Raw genomic sequence first — 19,103 nt, forward strand, 5'->3', positions numbered from 1 at the left:
AATATTATACATATAATAACATTTATCAAGTAAAAATATACTGATTTTCACAAAAATGGAAAATAATAAATGCAGTTGCAGAAGCCATGCCCATTACATACGTTAATTGAAATGTACAAATGTAGCACACAAACTCAGGGAAACAGCCATTACATCACATGCGTTACAACGCATGCAATTACAAGGCGGTCGTTAGGACGACTGCATTGTTACATCGCAGTACATTCGAACGCAAGTTGCTACATCGACTTGCTGTAGGGGGTGCGCTAACCTATGGACCAGTATAATATACTATTGCAACACCTTCCCTACTGTTGCGCACACTGGAGTTGGAAGAGAAAACTATACTATTCCTAAGTCCAGCGCGCCCCCTACAGCAAGTCGATGTAACAACTTGCATTGTAATGTACTGCGATGTAACAACGTAGTTGGTATAACAACTGCAATGTAATCTTATGTGTTGTAAACGCATGCGAAGTAAGGTGCTATATTCACAAACCCTACATGCTGCTGCATTTTCTTAAAGAAGTATCAATTTCAGAGCTCAACTCACCAAGAATCTTATGTTTGCATACGTCTTTAAATCCTCAATAATTTTATATCTATTTAGTTAATCAGGGACTTTTTTTAAATCTTCAGTAAGTTATGTGATTGGTTACCTTGCATTGTGTTAACTCCCCGGGGCTGCACACATTTCAAGCATGCTTGTTTGTTTGTCCGATGTTTTCAGGTGGCAGCTCACATTTTAGGAATGTTTATTTACTGCATGCTTTTGAGGACAGGAGTTAAACCTCTGGAAAAGCAGCTCTCCATATCTTTTTTTTAAATCTTCAGTAAGTTATGTGATTGGTTACCTTGCATTGTGTTATTGGTTGTGTTGCTTACTGAATAAGCATCTTGATCCATTCTGTCTCTTACACAAAGACATTAGATGAACTGAACACTTGCCTTGTATTGGCAGCAGAGAAGCAGCTATTCAGCTTGAGCTCACTCATCACTTTAGGGAGCACTACACCATGGCAGGTAAGTCCGCTTTGTTATGTCTGCCAGCACAGTGGAAATCTATTGCATTTAATACTAGTCTTAAAGGGGGCTTGTATCCCGCCCTCAGTTTTCATTCGTTTGTGTGCTAGCCACTTTTATGTTGCTCCTTGTGTGTTTTTTTGTTATCAGTAGCCCATGGCCCAAGTACTCCTATTCATCTGCTTTGTCAAACTTTTTTTGCCCAACTCCCCGGGGCTGCACACATTTCAAGCATGCTTGTTTGTTTGTCCGATGTTTTCAGGTGGCAGCTCGCATTTTAGGAATGTTTATTTACTGCATGTTTTTGAGGACAGGAGTTAATCCTCTAGAAAAGCATCTCTCCATATCCTGAAGTATTTGAGGTGTTTGTATGCATCTCCTAAGAGTTTCACAGGAAGCAGAGAAATACAAACACTTCCAGGAGCACTGATATAAAGGGAAGGAAGCTTCAATAATTAGAATACTGGCCTTTGTGTCACAGGATGGACGTTAATCTGTTCGGGAGAGACGGAGATGTTTCTTCCACAGCAGAGGCTCTTTCCAGAGCTTTGTTCTGCCTTTTCTGGACTGGGTTGTGTTTTTTAAAATGTTTCCTGCTGTCTCTCTCTTTCACTTGTGCCTGCTATCTGTCACCTTCCGCTGCATTGATTGTTCCCTGCTCGCCCTCTCACACTGTCCATTGTGGTGCTCCCTCCCTTGTGTTATATATGTCCCTTCTATCTCGCCGTCAATTGTCCTCCAGTGCTATCTCCGACAGGTGCACGCACAGCTTGTTGTTTATTTTTAGTTTTGCACTCCGTCAGAGTGCATTTTTTTGCAAGCCCTCTCTACCGCACCTTGTTCCTCCCACGCTGTCCTTGTTTTATTTTTACACTAGTAGGTGTCAGTGCAGCCTTAGCCACCATACTGTAGAACGAGACAGGCCTGCTGCAAGCATTTCTGCTTTCAGATGGCTTCCCCCACACAGGATGGCTTGGAGAATGATGCACTTGAACGAGTGAGAGCAGAAGCTACAAGAAAGATCTGGGGCCATCTTACGATTCCTCTAGAGTGGCTCCACTCTCAGATTGAAGGGAAAGGCGGTGTGTGCTCATGCGGTTTCACTTTTCAAAGAATCTGTGCACTCTTTTGGTGTACTTGTTGGTCACCTTCCTCTTATCATTAGTGTTTTTCACCTCCACAACAGCATAGTTTTATTCAGCTTTGAGGAACACATTGAATGAGAAATGCTGAAATTCAAGCCAGTGGCTTATTACATTTTGCAAAGTACATTTTGCAAATTGACATGACATCGCAAGTGTGCACTGGGCATAGTGCAAGAGAGGAAATTCTCAACTGGCCGACTGTTATTTGGTTAGTAAAACACAGTAATAACTAGAGATCAGTTGGCTCTTCTAATCTCTGGGCCCAGGTGTCACGCAACCTGCCTGCTGGGCTATTGATAACAATGCACCCATTGACGCCACTCCCAATACCCTCATGTTCAGATGGTAAAAGAAAGCAAATAGTTCCAACACTGTTGCTCCCCTTCTAAATGAATACTTATATATATTTTGGGGGGAGTCTAGTTGTTGTGTGCCATTCAATAGTGTATGAACTCAGCTGGAACCTCTGTAACACATTCAACAAGAGCAGAGTTTAGTCAAGTGTTGTCATTCACAGAGCTGGTGAGAGGTGCCTGCTGTCTGCTTCCATGACTATTACTGCCTGTGAACATCTCCTAGCAACAGACACAAAGCTTACAGTCCCCCTTCTCACCCATTCACTTCGGACATTCTAGTGCTTGTATTTGCAGGTGGATGTAAGACTGGTTTACCGACTTCTTTTTAAGAATATTATAGAACATTTTAATGAAAATGTTTTCTCTCTGTTTTTTCAATAAACCAGTTTACGGCAATGGCTTTGGTAAACTGTTTTCATATTGTTTTCACTATTTAACTATAGTTCTTCTGGTAGTGAAATATAACAAACATTGGCAAAGCGAATAGGTTTCACCTATGCAAAATCTATTGGCTTTCTCAGTGTTTTCTTACAAAGTGCAAAGCAGTAGAGCTGCTGTGCCACATGGCTTAAAGTAAAAAAAAACAATGCAATAACACAGCCAACAGTGACAGCATCACAGCATTTTTTTTTAATTTACTTTAAGCCATGTTCCACAAAAGCTCAACTAGTGTGCAACATGTGAAAAAAAAGGACAGAGCAAATAGATTTTTCATAGGAAAAAAAACTACTGCCTTAGCCATTGCTTGTTGACACTCTATGCGTCCAACCGAGCAGTGCTAAAATGGCTCTCCCAATCTAGTTGCATCCCTCAATATGGTACCATATGACACTACTCTATCCTGGAATGGCTGTAAGGTGTCAGAGGTGCAGATGCCTGTGACTGTCTGCAAGAAAGTGTTGAGGATGGTTCAGACACTGAACCAAGAGGCAGCAAAGCAACACACTTCTGACCCTCCCTACTAATCCCTAATATGTCCCCTCAAAAAATGAATAAGAGGGAAACTGGGAACAGTTGGTGCTTGCAGACAGGTGGAGTAATGCAGTTAGGGTTTGTCTCCAGGCCCTCCTGTTCATCTTTGTCCCATTTAGGGAAACAGCTTTCCTCATTCTTTAAAGTAAGAAACTAACTCATTAATGAAAAAGAAGCATCACAGCCAAGGACTGCATCTGACCCTAGAGGGGTATCACAGCAGCTATTTAAAAGATAATAGGAAGTCATGCTCGAATATCTGCATTGCATACTCCAATTCAGGTCTCTTCACATCCACCTGGGAGTTCAACTTCAGGGAGCACATCCTAACAACCAACCAACAAGCATCTAGGTCCTTCAGCCAGAGAATTCTAATAACTTGGACAATACCCACTAATTTTTTTGCATGTGATGTCCATTGACTTTCTCTCCACGGCTATCATTGTAGCATCATGTGTACCTTAGTGATCCCTCTTGACCTTGCACTGTTCCATTTCCTTTGAGCATTTTTGGGATCACCTTGCCATTCTCTTCAAGAAATCTCTCCTACAAACCCCAAGGTAAGACGCTTTTTCTTTTCTATAACGACTGCACACCATTGAGCTTGTATGCTACCTACCCACCCTTGAGCATGCGTGCTACCCATCCACACTTGAGACTGTGCCTAACCCAACTACCCGAGTCTGTCTGCCGGCCACCCAGTCCTGAGCCTGTGTCGCGTGCCCACCATTTGTGCTACTTAACCATCCCTGAGCCCGTGTGGTACCTAACTACAAACTGTTGAGTCTGCGCGCATGCTGATCTTCTTAGATCTTGTGAGTCTCTTGTCCATCCTAAGATGTGCGTTAGCTGCCCAATCCTGAGCTTGTAGGCTGTCTACCACCCGACCTGTTCATTGCCTGAATAGCTGACCTTACAAGATGCCCTTGAGCCTTACAAATGCGTTATTTACCTTTTTTTCATACGCCTGATGAAATGTAAAAATATCCTATCTCTGGCACATTTTCCAATATCCTCTTTTGCATATATGTGCTCTGTCTGTATACTATTTCCTCAGTGGTTATTTTATATGATTGTTCGTGAACTGTTTGTGAAAAGCTTGATAATTGAAATCAATAAATGCTACTTGACTACTTCCCGTGTATTGGATGTAGAACATCTGCAGAAAACTGTGGAGGATGTTTGGCAGGGAATGCTGAATAACAACACTTACTCAGTTAACTATAGGGTCAATGCTTTAGCGATATGCTATGGGCCTTTCAGTTCAAACAATCCCTAAATGTCATGACAGTGAAATGTGAGAAGAAAGCAGGGGCCTGAATCATGCGTGCACAACACTCCCCTCATGCTCTTACACGTTCACGATTATGCCTCCTAGGGGATTGGCAAGCAGCCTGGCAGCACCCGCTAGGATGGGAGCTAGAAGATGATTTAGACTGTTGCCGCTTCAGGAGTGCAGTCTGCTGTCCTCTGGAAGCTTGTGTTCTTGCATAGCCTCAACCGTCCTGACTATTAACATGCATCTAATAATTAGAAGCTGGTGATGTGCTGGTGCTGTGATGGTCATCCTTGGGGGGACCAGGTGACTCTTGTGAAGGTGATAACTGTTCCTTCAGATCTTGCTTGTTGGACTCCTGTTCCCCAGGGTTCTGGTACTCAGTCAGTGTGATGGTGGTGGTGTGGGGAGTGTCACTGTTCTGCTTGTTTCATGGTGTCACAATCTGGCCCAACCAGATCATGGGGATACTTGCGTGGCTGCTGGTTCTGCTGTCAATCACTGGGCCCATGGGCGGCCCATGGAGAAGCCGCTCGTGTACAGTGTGAATGTGCTGATGGCATTGAAACAGGGTTTTTCTCAGGTATGTCTTCTATAACCACTAATCCCTTCACCATATTACCAAAACAAAATGATTTTGAAGCTGGCGTTCTATTCAAATAATATTATCATCATTTACTAACCTAAACTGCATTGTGAATGAAAAAAACATGGTTATTGTAGGGGAATTTCACTTTTCACTTGCTCTACTTTGGCATTGTTTTCTGCAAAGACAATGGATTCGCAGGCATGTTTTGATTAGGGCACAGGGAGACTGCTAAATATCTTCAAGTGAACGTGCTCCAACCCCTAAACATGGTTTTATATTAGCTAGTTACAATTGGCTACTCCGACTTTTAAGTAGGGTCACCGTAATAGTTGCCACATGTTGCCTGCAGCATAGAATTACGCCATCCACAGTGACTTTAAAAACAGGACTTTAGGGCTCACATCAAAGACTTGAACAGCTGTAGCCAGAAAACTTAAAAAACATGTCAAAGAAAAACATTTAGAAATGCCAAATTTTAACATTAGCTAAGTTACTATCAGAGAACCTTGAAGGTCACAAGGCCTGGGCGCATAGTGTGTAAGGGTAACATACTAAAGTACACAAAAAGTAATGGATAGAATGCTTGAATTAATTTTAGCCACTGGTAATTACTCGGGCCGCATCCCTATTCATCGTTATTTTGCACACCAAGCTACCTGAGCAGGGACCCAGCTATATGCAAATCAGTCTTGACCGTGCTCTAATAGGGATAGTCTAGCCCGAACTGACAGGCCAGGTCCTCCCTGAACCGGAACCTTTGTTCACTGGCTCATCAGCCGGGTATAACTTAGTTCCAGTTTTAATTCAAGCATTCCCTCCATCACCTTGTTGTTTTCACAGCTGACGCCTTAAGTGCGATAGGTATGTCCAGACATAGGTTCCATGCTCACTATGGCTCTGGAATCAAGCTATACCTTGCTGATGAGCCCTTATCAGGACAATACTGGTACCACGATGCTTGTATTCTGGTTCAGGGAGGACCAGGCTTGGCATTTCAGGCTGGACTGTTCCCATTGGAGCAGGGTCAAGACTGATTTGCAGGTGGATGGGTTCAAACTGAGGTGGCATGTTGGGTGAAAAACTATGGAATGGAATATTGCCCGAGTGATTGTCAGTGGCTGAGATCAATTCAAGCATTTAATTCATCACTGGGTTGTTGTTACAATTGACACCCTAAGTGGGATGGGTATACTCAGACGTGGGTCCCATGCTCACTGTGCTATTGGAATCAAGCTATACTTGGCTAATGTGCCCTTATCAAGGCACTACCAGACCTTGATTGCTATATTCTGGTTCAGGGGGGACTAGGCTTGGCAGATCTGGCTGGACTGTTCCCACTGGAGCAGGGGCAAGACTGATTTGCATGTGGCTGTGTTCAAAATGAAGTGGGATGGTAGATGAAAAACGATGGATTGGAATGCCAACCTGACTAATGGCCAGTGGCTGAGATTAACTCAAGCATTATACTCATCACCTTGTTGTTGCACCTTGTTGTTGCTATATATGTTGACAAGGTACTAATTTTTGCAGTGACGTATTGTGAAACTATACTTCCACATATATATTTCCATAACATTCTGGGTGCTGATATTTTTGCTACAATATTTGTGTACCGTGACATTTTTGGAGTGGATATTCTGACATTTATTCTCACTTCTCAGCCTACAGCCTTTTCATGAGGGTCATTTAACAAAGTTCAGACTCCTTCCACAGAGTTGCTTAAACATTCTCAAACTCTACTTAATTTCCTTTTCAGTACCATTTTTTCAACAGGAAGTAGCAATTGTTTGCAAGTGTAGAACCGTATGACCTTCTAGTATGGGTGCCATGCCCCTTGCGTCATTTCTTTTTGATTGCCATTTTAAGAACTACACTTTTCAGTATGTTCCTTTCGTTCTTAATCACGTCCTTTAAATACCATTATTTGGGCTTTCTATCATGTTGATTGAATCCAGAAATTTGCAACAAACTACGGCGTTGGTTTTTGGCAATAGCTGGAATATTTCCATCGCTACGCCTGCCTTGCTAATGGGCGATAGCGACGTTAGCGACTGCTTTTAGTCGCTAACAGGTTGGGTACGCCCACTTTGCATGTCATTAGCGATAAATATCGCTGACATGCAAAGCGGGCCCCAAACCTCTCGCTATCGCCTAAAAGCTGTCGCTAACATCAGTTAGCGACAGCTTGCTAATAGAGCGATATAATTAACGCCGCTTAGCGGCCGCTAAACCGGCGATAATTGCCTATAGCCACCTTTGGTAATATGCCCCTACATTACTTGACAATATGAGGCATTTCTCATTTTGAGGATGCAAAACAGGGAACACGAGAGACTAGAAAGATAATATGATATTTGACGAACTGTTAATATTATGGAGCACAGTATTGGGAAAAGGCAGTTACAACCACACTCATGGTGAACTTTTAGCAAAATAAGGTCATTTTTAAGAAAGTTCCTACCTTGCCAAGTCATTCAGATCCAACCGTCCATCCTTATTTTTGTCAAAGATTTTCATCTAAATTTAAAATAATGAAACCTTCTATAAGTACAGAAAGATATCCTTCCTTACTTGTGCATACTTGTATTTTGCAAAATTTTCTCCAAATCACACAATGTTTAAAAATTTAATATATTGAGCATATTCGAAATCTTTCATCTTAATTGAGGACAATAGACTTAATTTAACCAATGCATTTTAAGAGAATGATGCTTCATCACAAGGAACAACAAGCACCCCAGATAATTTTTGTTCATGTAAAACACAAGGTGCTATACGTTTGCCAGTACTGAAACCAGAAGAACAGGAATCAGGATAGTGCTGGCAGGAAGAGTATGGAATCATGTACATCAGACAGTAAACTTCATGAGTTTCATGGCACAAGTACACAGTGTTAGCGGGAGGAAGTAATTTAACCAGAATTGCACAAATGTTGCTGAAGTCTGAAGCAGAGACTAGAAATCAGGTCTCCAGAATGGAATAAGCCACAAGAGCACCTTTGATCATACAGTTTCAGTCCCACACTATCTGGATGATGTCACAAACATTCACTTGATACATGCATTGGCGGAGAGAAATCTTTCACTACATTCTTCGCATTCATACATAAGAAAATATAGGATCATTGAACCATGCATTCCAATTTGGCAGCGGGATAGGGAGGGCCTCCATCCTAGAGTCACTCCCAATGCTGTAACATTTTATATTAACCTCGGTTTGAAGTAATTCAGCCCCTAAACACTGGTGTAAGGCACACTAAGGGCCTCATTACGATGTCGGTCGGAAAGCATTCCGACCAATTGGTCTCGGAATGGTTTCCGACCGAATCGGATTCAGGGAGTCTGGCCGACCTTTTACGATGTTTCCGAACCCCATTCGGTTGGACTCCCATGGACTTCAATGGGAGCCTGTATTCCGAGCGTCAAAATGAAATCCTGTATTTGTAAAGCGCACAATTACCCAAGGGTGTCAAGGCACTAGGGGCCAACAGGAAGATTAAGCGAGCTATTGCCCAGAGTCACATGCTGCTGGGATAACTTGCCGCTGGCACCGGGGATCAAACACAGGTTCCCAGTGAAGAAAGGGGTTGGTGGGGAAAATCATGTGCCGTGTGGCAGGCACCCCATGGTGCCTGCCACACTGTGCATGATTGGGAAGAGGGGACTCATGGGTTCCCCCACGGGCACTATTCAGAGGGTCACGGGCGAAGGGGATCCTGCTTCGGGTCCCCAAAGTCGGATACCAACAGTGAATCCATGTCAGACCAACCGATTCGGAAAGGCTGGCCGAATCTGACATCATAATTCATTGATCAGAAACACAGACCGTTGACCTGTACGAGTCTGCTCCAAACAACTCAGTTTCTCTGAATGCTATTCAGAACGGATTCGAAAAGTCTAAACGCTTTCCGCACATCGTAAACAGTTGTTCGGAAGGGTTTCCGAGTCGGTCAGAAAGGCGGGTCCTAAATCAGATCCAGATGAACTGAATACCATTCAGAGCCTTTCCGACCAACATGGTAATGAGGCCCTTAATTGTTTTAGATTAGTAACTCAATTTTGGCAGAAATATGTTGTTCCTCCATTTTACATTTTTGATTTTGGTCATCTAGTTATCACAATCTCCACATGCTTGAAGATATTACTTAACCTCAACAACCTTTCCTTAACTGCATTGTAATGGTCTTGTGATCTTTATTTCGTGAGTGTGCTGCTGTTCGCCATTATTTAGTGAGTGGAACGAGCATATGGTGTACATAGCCAGGGATCATGGGTTGTGTGCTTTATTTTGTTGCTTTCCTGCATCATTGTGCATTGGGTGTTTTCTATAATTTGAATTCCCATTTAAACTGAATATGAGAAGGAGGAACTTTCATTAAGTTAATTAAAACCATAACAATATATCAATACAACTGAATATATCCTTGATTTATTTGAAATAAGTTGTAGACTCGTACCTTTAAGTGGACATTCTCATATTTGTTGCAACATTAATTTTGGTGCTTTATCTAGACTTACACCGCCTCCTTTTAATGAAGCACTGACTCTCCATCCACACTCAACATCTTACAGAGCCAAGATGGTTTTGTGAGGCAGTGGTAACCAGTCATGAACTTTGGGTGTGTAATGAGCAGAATCTGTGAGAATGTGGAGTGTATGAGTGGATTGTTGGTGTGTGTATTTTGAGTCAGTGTCTCTCCGTTACAAGTGGATACTCCATCTAATATACATCTTCAAGTTAAGGAAACCATATTTATGTATTATGGCTTGAATATAACTAAGGCCAACTTCTATTTCAGACAGAGAACCTGGTGCCCTGGTTAAATGGAACCACCTAGCATTCAAACCCAGAGTCCTTGGTGGTCCTTTCATAGCCTGGAGAAAAAACCTAACATAAAGAGGTTGTAGCAAGTGAACAACATGCCAACGTCATGGCTGTGCTTTTACATAGTAGAGATGTGGCTCATTAGTGGCCAGCAGCATGACTAAGGTCTAGAAGACCACACGGGTGCAATGATAGAACTGGAGCGATATGTCTGTGTCCCTCTCCCTCTTAGTGCTGTTCTAGCCTTGTGGTGGGCTGTGTATAAAGTAATGTAATGTGGGTGTTTTATTTGTTTTGGCTGGGGCAGCTGCTTTCACCTCTGACTGCCCTGTTTTACACAGACATTCACACATTTCCAAGAGGGAGTTTACTTAGCAGACATTAACTGTTAAAATGTAAAATCTGATTCTCTCGTTTTTGATTAAGCTATGCCTCATCCATTTTTTCACCCATATCCTACTTCCAGCCCAGCTCTATCCTTGACACTGCATCTGTATACACATGAGTAATGAATCTAGATTGGGCATTTAGGCTGTTTATACATGCAGAGTCAGTGCAAAAGAACAGCTGATGTCTGCTCGGGGTTTTTCATACAATGGTAAAGCCTCAAGTAAAGTTTACTCAGATAGCATATCTTGTTGTGCAGCCTTAGGACGTGACAATTGTACAAGACACATTTCAGGGATGCAACAGTGTGTCATTTTGACACCCTGGAACCCTTGAAATTGCATTAGCCATTAAGGAATATGTAGGATTCGCAAAATGTATTGCAAATCCTACATACATAGCGTTTTGCGATTCTAAAATAGCGATTCTCAAAAATTCGCTATTTGAGAATCGCATAACCTAACATTGATACATATGGCCCTAAATGATCGAACAGGATTGGGGTTGGGCAAACAAGTGGGGACAGCACAAGCAGATTGATTCCAACCGAACCAGGACAACTTTCAAGTTAATACCTAGGTCAACAATGAATAATGGTCAAAACTGCCGACCTGAGGCAGTATACCTTTATACGATGGGAAATACAGATAGTTCTGCCCTATGAGGCCTGACCTATCAGAACTGAATTCTATGAAGCTGAGCTCTTACTGCCTAAGGGCTAAGCCTATGAGGTGTGTGGTACAGCACTATCCAGGAGACCAGGTACTAATTGATCTATGTAACATGAGGAATAGCTCTGCAATCTGTAGCCTCAACTCTTGAAATCTGTGTAGCCTGTGGCTACCGCTACAAAGGCATGGTTGAATTCGATTTATATAACATAAAGATAGCTTCTCTGTCTGAGGTCTTGCTTGTAAGATATATTTATCTGGGGGGGGTGTCTGCCCTGTCCTCAATGTGCATGATCTAGGTAAATGGGGGAAACCAGTACACCTCTTTAACTGTCAAGAAGCATTGAAAAAATGCCTTTGTGCAGCAAAAGAGAAATTGCACTGTTCCGCTAATATGGTATATTGGATTGGAAGATGCAGGAGTTGGTAATAGTAGAAAACAGGTCTAATAATTCTTTCTTTACTGCAGTAAAAAAAGTTTTAAATGATTTATATGACCATCCCACTGCTAGAAGTTTTGAGTCAGCAGGACATTTAGGTTTGTCCTGCAAATGCACATGTTTCCTGTTCAGGGCTGCGAGTAAGAGCCTGGTGGACCCATACCAGACAAAAAAAACATACATGACCCGTAGACACTGGGAGAAAACTCCCAGCTCATCAGGGAAATTTGTATTTTGGTTTTCAGAAGCGATTTCGGGGGTTTTGTTTCTGAAAAATAAAAAATAATTGCAGAGCAAGGCCAAACGACATGCCATTTTGTCAGCAATTGTATGTATCCGCTACACAGAAGACAACAAGATCTCCACCAGACAAGTAGAGATCTACTCATACCAAGGCTAGTAATCTGCCAGGGGAGCAAAGGCCATGACATAGGGTTTTCTTGACAGGGAGTAATTTTAATGAGCCAAGTCGCAATCCAAAATCAAAGCGTGATACCAGTATTGGGGAAACAGAGAAGAGTATGGATAAGCTGTGAGTCATGAAAAGCTATTTTGAACACTTTTAGCACCGTGTTATTGTCCTCCAAAAAGGCTTGTGGAAAGGGGGTTTTGACTTGCAACACATGTGGCTGTGCTGCGGATGTGATTTGAATAAAAGATTTTGTAAAATAAGGACAATTCATCAGTGGTGTCTGGTGTCATTTGAAAGTGGTGGGCGTTAAAGTTGAGGGTGAATGTAAGCCTCACCATCAGGGGTGTAACACAGGCCCTTGCATCCCCCGCGGTGCGGGGGGGCCCTCACCCTCCAGGGGGCCCTGTCAGCACCGCACTTCTGCTGGGGAGCTCTAGATTGAGTCCGGAGGGGGCCCCTTCACGTACCCTGCAGGGGGGATCCCTCAAGGTTCGTTACGCCACTGCTCACCATCATAAGGAGGGTTTGGGGGGTTCTTCCCCCGCCACGGGGAAAGGCTTGGGGAAAAAAGAGTGAGCAAGCTGCTTTTTAAAACAAATTGGAGAAAGCAAGAAGGTTTATAAAGCGCAGACATTACCCGCTTTACACTAAAACAGGTTTCATTAGAAGAGATAGAATTTCTGCAAACAGTTACTAGTAGTTCTGATCATTACAAAAGGCACAAAGAGGAGGGATGTTGTTCTATAATTGCTTGCAAGTAAGACGCCGCTTCTGCATCTTATTGACGATGTTAAAGTATGTTATAAGTTATACAGATGTATGTATTCTGTCACTGTGTGCTGCAGATCAAGCTAGCTACACAGCACATCACAAATGCTAACTTCCTGGACTAGTCACAAGAGCACACTAGTGTGCATGATGTAAGTCAACTGGGTACTCCAGGGATTTCCTTTGCCAAAGAATACTCTACAGCAGAGTAAACTCTAAGCAGGCTGTGTTTTGTTTATGTGTTTAAAAATGGCTTTAATTTATTGCTCGTATTTGGTAGAGGGGGAAGAGCTTTGTTTTGGAAAACCAGTTTTATTGTTCAAGCTACAAGCCATTTGTCAGGCCATAAATGCAGGGCTCGCAAGATCATCAGACTATGTTGGTGAAGGAAAACCAGGCTCTTGCTCTTTGACGTGTAAGCACAATGACATTCCATTGTAAATGTTACATGTTTTATTTCTTATGTCCAAGCAGCAGATTACAAAAATCAAATAAACCGGAATGTATTGGCAATAAATGTGGTAGAGTTAACAGGTCTTTCCACTTTTGGTCAACTTTGAAACTTTACGAACGTTGACGGAGGTGGTGTTTGTGGTCTTAGGGAGCAGGGGTTCTATCTATATTTTAAGATGCTGGACCAGATCAGATCATTTACACAGATCGGTTGGCATTTATGTTAAGAATTGTACTAACGGGGACAGAGCACCTGGCTATGCGGGCCGTCTAAAAGAGAAACTGTTTTGTGGGAAAGGTAGCAAGCTGTCAACAAATTGAGGCAAGCGTGATAGTCTGAAACACCTCGGGCCTAATTTATGAAGGCCTTGCGCCACTGGTACGTCACTTTTTCCCATTTTAAAAGTGACGCACCGGTGGCGCAAGACCTTCATAAATAAGGCCCCTCATCCTTTTACATTGCAATTTGTATTACAGTTTGTATTACAGTTTGAAACAGCATTTTAAGACCAGTCTGCCTCTGAGTCAAAAGTAACGTGACATATACCGACATATTTGGAACTCAACTCGGCGTGCTGCTGTGCTGATTATAATTAGTAGTAGCCCATGTGTAAAGGATCTAAACATGGCGTCAGTTAGAGTAACTCAACTTAGCCTCAGGGATGTCAGACACTCACAATGAATCGAATCATTTAAAATTAAGCAGGACCATTCGGATTGCAAGACAATAAATCTCTCTACTATAATTAATTAGCATTACCAGCCATGATGCCACAATCTAGCTATAATGATATGGTTCTTGCCACCACGGCCACGCACACTCTGATGTGATTGAGTCAAGGTCTAGACGCAGAGCAAAGAGCCTTGATGTTCATGCACCAGTGGCCTTCAAAGCGCTGCGCAGTTATTCACTGTAGTTGAAATACTCTAGTCCGGTGTGTCCCTTGCCAGCATTTAAAAAAGCCACTTTTCACACCAGGGTGCAAGAAGGTACTAGAGCACTTCACATGAGCACCAGTTATGTTACAAAAGGACACAGGGGCATATTATTAAGGGGGTTTATCTCTGCTTTTTTGGCTTTAAAAGCCAAGAAAGCGGAGATAAAATGATCTCCCTATTACCTAGCTGTCGCTAACACCAGTTAGCGACAGCTAGTAGGAGATAGCGACCATCTTGGGCCCCACTTTGCATGTCAGTGATATTTATCACTAATGACATGCAAAGTGGGCGTGCCAAGATGTTAGCGACTGGAAACAGTCGCTAACATCTCTATCTCATATTACCAACTTATGGAGATATTCGCGCTAAGCGCGAATATCTCCAAAAGCTAACACCTGCCCTGAGCAGTTCTTAGCCATGTTATCCAATGGGAGGTGGATAACATGGCTAAGAGCATTAGCTCGGTAATGCATGAATATCGCTGACTTTTCAGCGATATTCATGCATTGCGGCTGTTTTTTATCGCATTTGCGATAAACCTTGGTAATACCAAGGTTTATCTGCGATAAAAATCGCCGCAGCTCAGCGGTAAATTTTTGTCTCTAACCAAGCACTAGCGATAATTATCGCTATTGTTTGGTAATATGCCCCACATTTCTTTATTTTTAGGCACAGGGAGATTAAAGGCTTGATTACGAGTTTGGCGGTGCTGGTGCAGGCTACCACGCCAGCACCACACTCCAAGACCACCAAACTCGTAAACTGGCTCCCTGCCTTATTCATACTGAAACAGGTTGGGTGGTCCTGCAGCAGCTGGCCCATGGAGGAGCCGTTCAAAGGCTTGCATGTGAGCCTTAGAAAGGCAGTGCCAAGATACCACCATAGTGCATTCCAGCACAACATGAACTGTGAAGTCCATGCCATGCTGGAACAGGGGGGTAAATACTGACAGGGGTGCACACCATGTGCCACCAGTATGCATCCCATGGCTCAGAGGCATCAGGGCACCACAGGGCCCTTAGTTTCCTTACCGCCACACTTTTCATGGTGGGCTCAACGGTGAGGAAACTCATAGTATTCTTGGCGGTGCCGCAGTGGCACGGCCAGCATATTGTAGGCCTCAGACCACTGCAAGACAGCCAGGGATCATGGGTCCCTGGTGGTAGCAACGGTCTTATGGCAGTCTGAAAGCTGAATGCGTAACACAATGGTTGGACCACCGGTGGGGCAGTAGCCACACCGGCACTGTAAGTTTGATGGTCCATCAGACCGTCAAACTCATAATGAACCCCTAAGTGATTTGACCAGGATCACAGGAGATTGAGCTGATGCCGAGACTCGTACCTGGTTCCCCAGCTCCAAAGTCAGCAACTCTGGCCATTACCCATACACCACATGTAGATTTGATGTGAAAACGAGGTTTTCTTTACATTTTTAGTCCCTACTGCCTAGCACAAAAAATGGCACTTTTCATGCCAGGGTGAACAACTTGGATGCCTGAAGCCCCCTAGGAGCGCACTGGCTAGGAAAGCTGGCACCAGAATGTGGCTTTAGCCGTCTCCTTTCAGCAAATGGATGAAAACCCGATATCATGGGCAAGCTGCTCACTCCCCTGTCTGACTCTGAACCCTGACTATGGTGGTTCTGTACACTCAGAATCACCTGTGCGCCCACCAACAACGTTGCCAACGCACACTGTGAATATGTTATGGTACCGCTTCAGTCTTTTTTTAGGTGCCTATTTTTTATTGCGCCCCCAATTTTCTTTTTTTTTTTTTTAATATATTTTATTTTTTCCACACTTTGCACATTGCACATTGTACAATTAAACATTTCATGTCAATCATATGTAGATGAAAACAAAAACAAAATTTAAATCATTCTATTATATATATACAGTACATCTTTTAACTCTACATTACAATAAGAATCTTAATCTTAATGCGAACCCATATTCTCTTTCCATCTAAATATAGGTTCCCAAATTCTCAATCCTCTCATTTTACCCCTTATCCCTTTCCGTGCATATATAGATTTTTCCAAATTATAAGCCGCTAGTAAATTAGCCAACCAATTTTGCATGGCAGGTGGATTTTTATCGAGCCATGCTCTGGCTATAGTCAATCTGTATACTGCAGCGGCCACAAAGATAAATTCTCTCTGCGCATTTCCCCAATCTGGGTCTATCCCCAACAACAACAGTGAGGGCGTGAGGGTTATTTGAATATCCAATGATCCATTTAAGAAACGTTCTATGTTTCCAATCAAGGTATGCAATTGTGGGCAGGTAGCAAAAACATGAACAATATCTGCCTCAAGGAAGTTGCACCTCGGACAGGTAATACCAGTAGTGCCTCCCCATTTAGCTATTCTCGCTGGGGTAAAATATAATAAGTACAGTATTTTGTAATGCTGGGATTGAAGGGGAGCAGAACACAGTACCATACGAGCCAGTTCAAGTGACTCCTGGAATATTTCATTCGGAATGCTCAATTTATCTACCCATTTGTTACAGTACTTTTCCATATCATCTGCTTTCCCTTTCACCAAACATGCATACAAACTCCTAATTGTACAGTCTGCAGAGACCTGTATTTTCTCCATAATTTTGTTTCTTTGATACCCTGCGGGTCCTCCTTGTTTATTACTCAAAAAGCTCCTAACCTGTAGGTATTTAAAAAACGACCTCCTATCAATATCATATTTCACTGTAAGGTCTGCAAACTGTACTATCTCTTCCGTGTCCCTCAAATCCCCAATCTGTACTATTCCTCGTTCAGCCCACCTAGCCATTGTACCGTCAGCAAAGACTGCCGCAGGGAATGACCTATTCTTATATAGCCTAGTATATCTATTAAATCTTCCAAGACCTGCCTTTTTTAGAAAAGCATTCCAAATTCTGACTGCTGCGTTAAGTGTTTTAAATCTGGTCCTCTTATAGTACCCATAGTCCGTGCAGTTTAGGAAGCAGTTTTCTGCTTCCTCTCCTAAAACAGCCGCGTAGATTTCTGTAGACATGGTTGTCACTTTTTGCTCATTGCCACCCCCCTATTAACCCCTGCATATATTGTAGGGCAGCCGCAAAATAATACATTCTAAAATCAGGTACCCCCACCCCCCTCTCTCTCTCGGTAAAGCCATAAATCTGTAAGCCCTTCTGGTCTTACCCTGTGCCCAGATGAATCTATTCAAAATAATCTCTAATGAATTGAACCATTTAGTTTTTTAAAAAAAGTGGGATAGCTCTAAATAAGTAAAGAAACTTGGGGAGAATTAACATCTTAATAACATTAGTAGTACCTACCAAGGATAAGTGCAGGTTGTTTAGTCTTTCCAAATCAGATTTTACCCTTGATAATAGGGGGGCAATATTGTTTTCAACAACTTTATCTAAATCTGACGAAATAGCCACCCCTAGATAAACTGCAGAGGTAACCACCCGTGGGTCATTACAGCTGGAATGTGCATTTTCTACAATCTGCGTCTTTGAACTATTAAGACTATATCCAGAAATTTGTCCAAACAACTCAGCTTCACCTTCCACTTCACTAATTGACAAATGAGGATCTGGGGTAAGTATTGCCACATCATCGGCGTAGGCCAATGTTTTGACCACGCATCCATTCACCCTCACAGGAGGGATCAGTGGGTTGAATTCGAGCCTACGCAGTAGTGGCTCTAAATAAAGTGCAAACAACAATGGGGATGAGGGGCACCCTTGTCTCGTCCCCCTCCCAATTTTAACTGCTGCCGAGTACCCTCTGTTAACTCTTATTTTAGCCGTAGGCTCCTTATATAGCACCTGTATAGCCCTAATAAATCCTTCTCCTATCCCACACCACCTCATAGTTTGCCATAAGTACTCCCAGGAGACCCTATCAAATGCCTTTTCGGCATCTAAAAAAAGCGCTGCCATAGGGTCTCCCAGGGTACCTGCCGCATCGAACATAGTTACTACCGTCCTAATATGCTGCGTTGTCCCTTTACCGGGGATAAATCCATGTTGGGCTGGGCTTACCAAGCTCTCAATGACCGCTGACAACCTTGTGGCTAAAATTTTGGAATACACTTTAACATCAGCGTTCATCAATGTTATCGGTCTGTAAGACCCCGTGACTTTTGGATCCTTCCCCTTTTTCAAAATTACAATGATGTCCGCTCCCCCCCATGATTGGGGGATCGACTCTCCCTTTTGTGCCATGGCCATGATATTAAACATATCAGTTGTCAGTGAGCCTTTAAATACTTTATAAAACTCCACCGGTATCTGGTCCGGTCCTGCTGCTTTACCTGATGGTAGACTACTCAATGCAGCATTAAACTCATCTATATGTAGTGTCATTTCTAAATCTTCACTTCCCTCCTCAGACAGTTTAGGAGGATCAATTTCCCTAAGATATCTTGCTATATCAGCAATGCTTTCTTCCTCCTCAGGGGTGTACAGGGTGGTGTAGTAGCTCCTAAATACTTCTCTAACCAGTTCAATCTCACCTACCATATTACCCTGGTGATCCTTAATCTCTTTAATATCTGAGGTAGCCAATCTCTGTCTAGTGCGCACGGCCAAAATATGCCCTACCCTTTCACTTAGGTCATATGCATTCTCCTTTTTGGTCAGGTAATTCTTTGCAGCTTTCTCGGCAATACCTTCTATGGCTTCTGATTTTAGCGCTATAATTCTAAATAAATATGCTTCTAATGGGCGATTCTGTGTTATAGCCAAGGCCAAATCTTCTTCCTCTTTTATCAGCATCAGTCTTACTTCCTCTAATCTTGCTCTTTCTTTCTTCTGCTTTGCTAAGACAAAACTTGTAGTCTCTCCCCTTATCCCAGCCTTAAAAGCGTCCC

At 42.8% G+C, this 19,103-nt stretch overlaps 1 protein-coding gene across 1 annotated transcript in view; it reads right to left on the reverse strand.

Moving 5' to 3' along the window:
* Nucleotides 1-19,103, reverse strand: part of SCGN (secretagogin, EF-hand calcium binding protein) — a 504,919-nt gene that overhangs the window by 144,161 nt on the left and 341,655 nt on the right. Inside the window, exon 7 of the mRNA XM_078685785.1 lies at nt 7,823-7,878. Coding sequence (XP_078541911.1) covers nt 7,823-7,878 — 56 coding nt within the window. The remainder of the gene's footprint in view (nt 1-7,822; nt 7,879-19,103) is intronic.

This window comes from Lissotriton helveticus, chromosome 4_1 (assembly GCF_964261635.1).
Source record: "Lissotriton helveticus chromosome 4_1, aLisHel1.1, whole genome shotgun sequence".
Classification (NCBI taxonomy): Eukaryota; Metazoa; Chordata; class Amphibia; order Caudata; family Salamandridae; genus Lissotriton; species Lissotriton helveticus.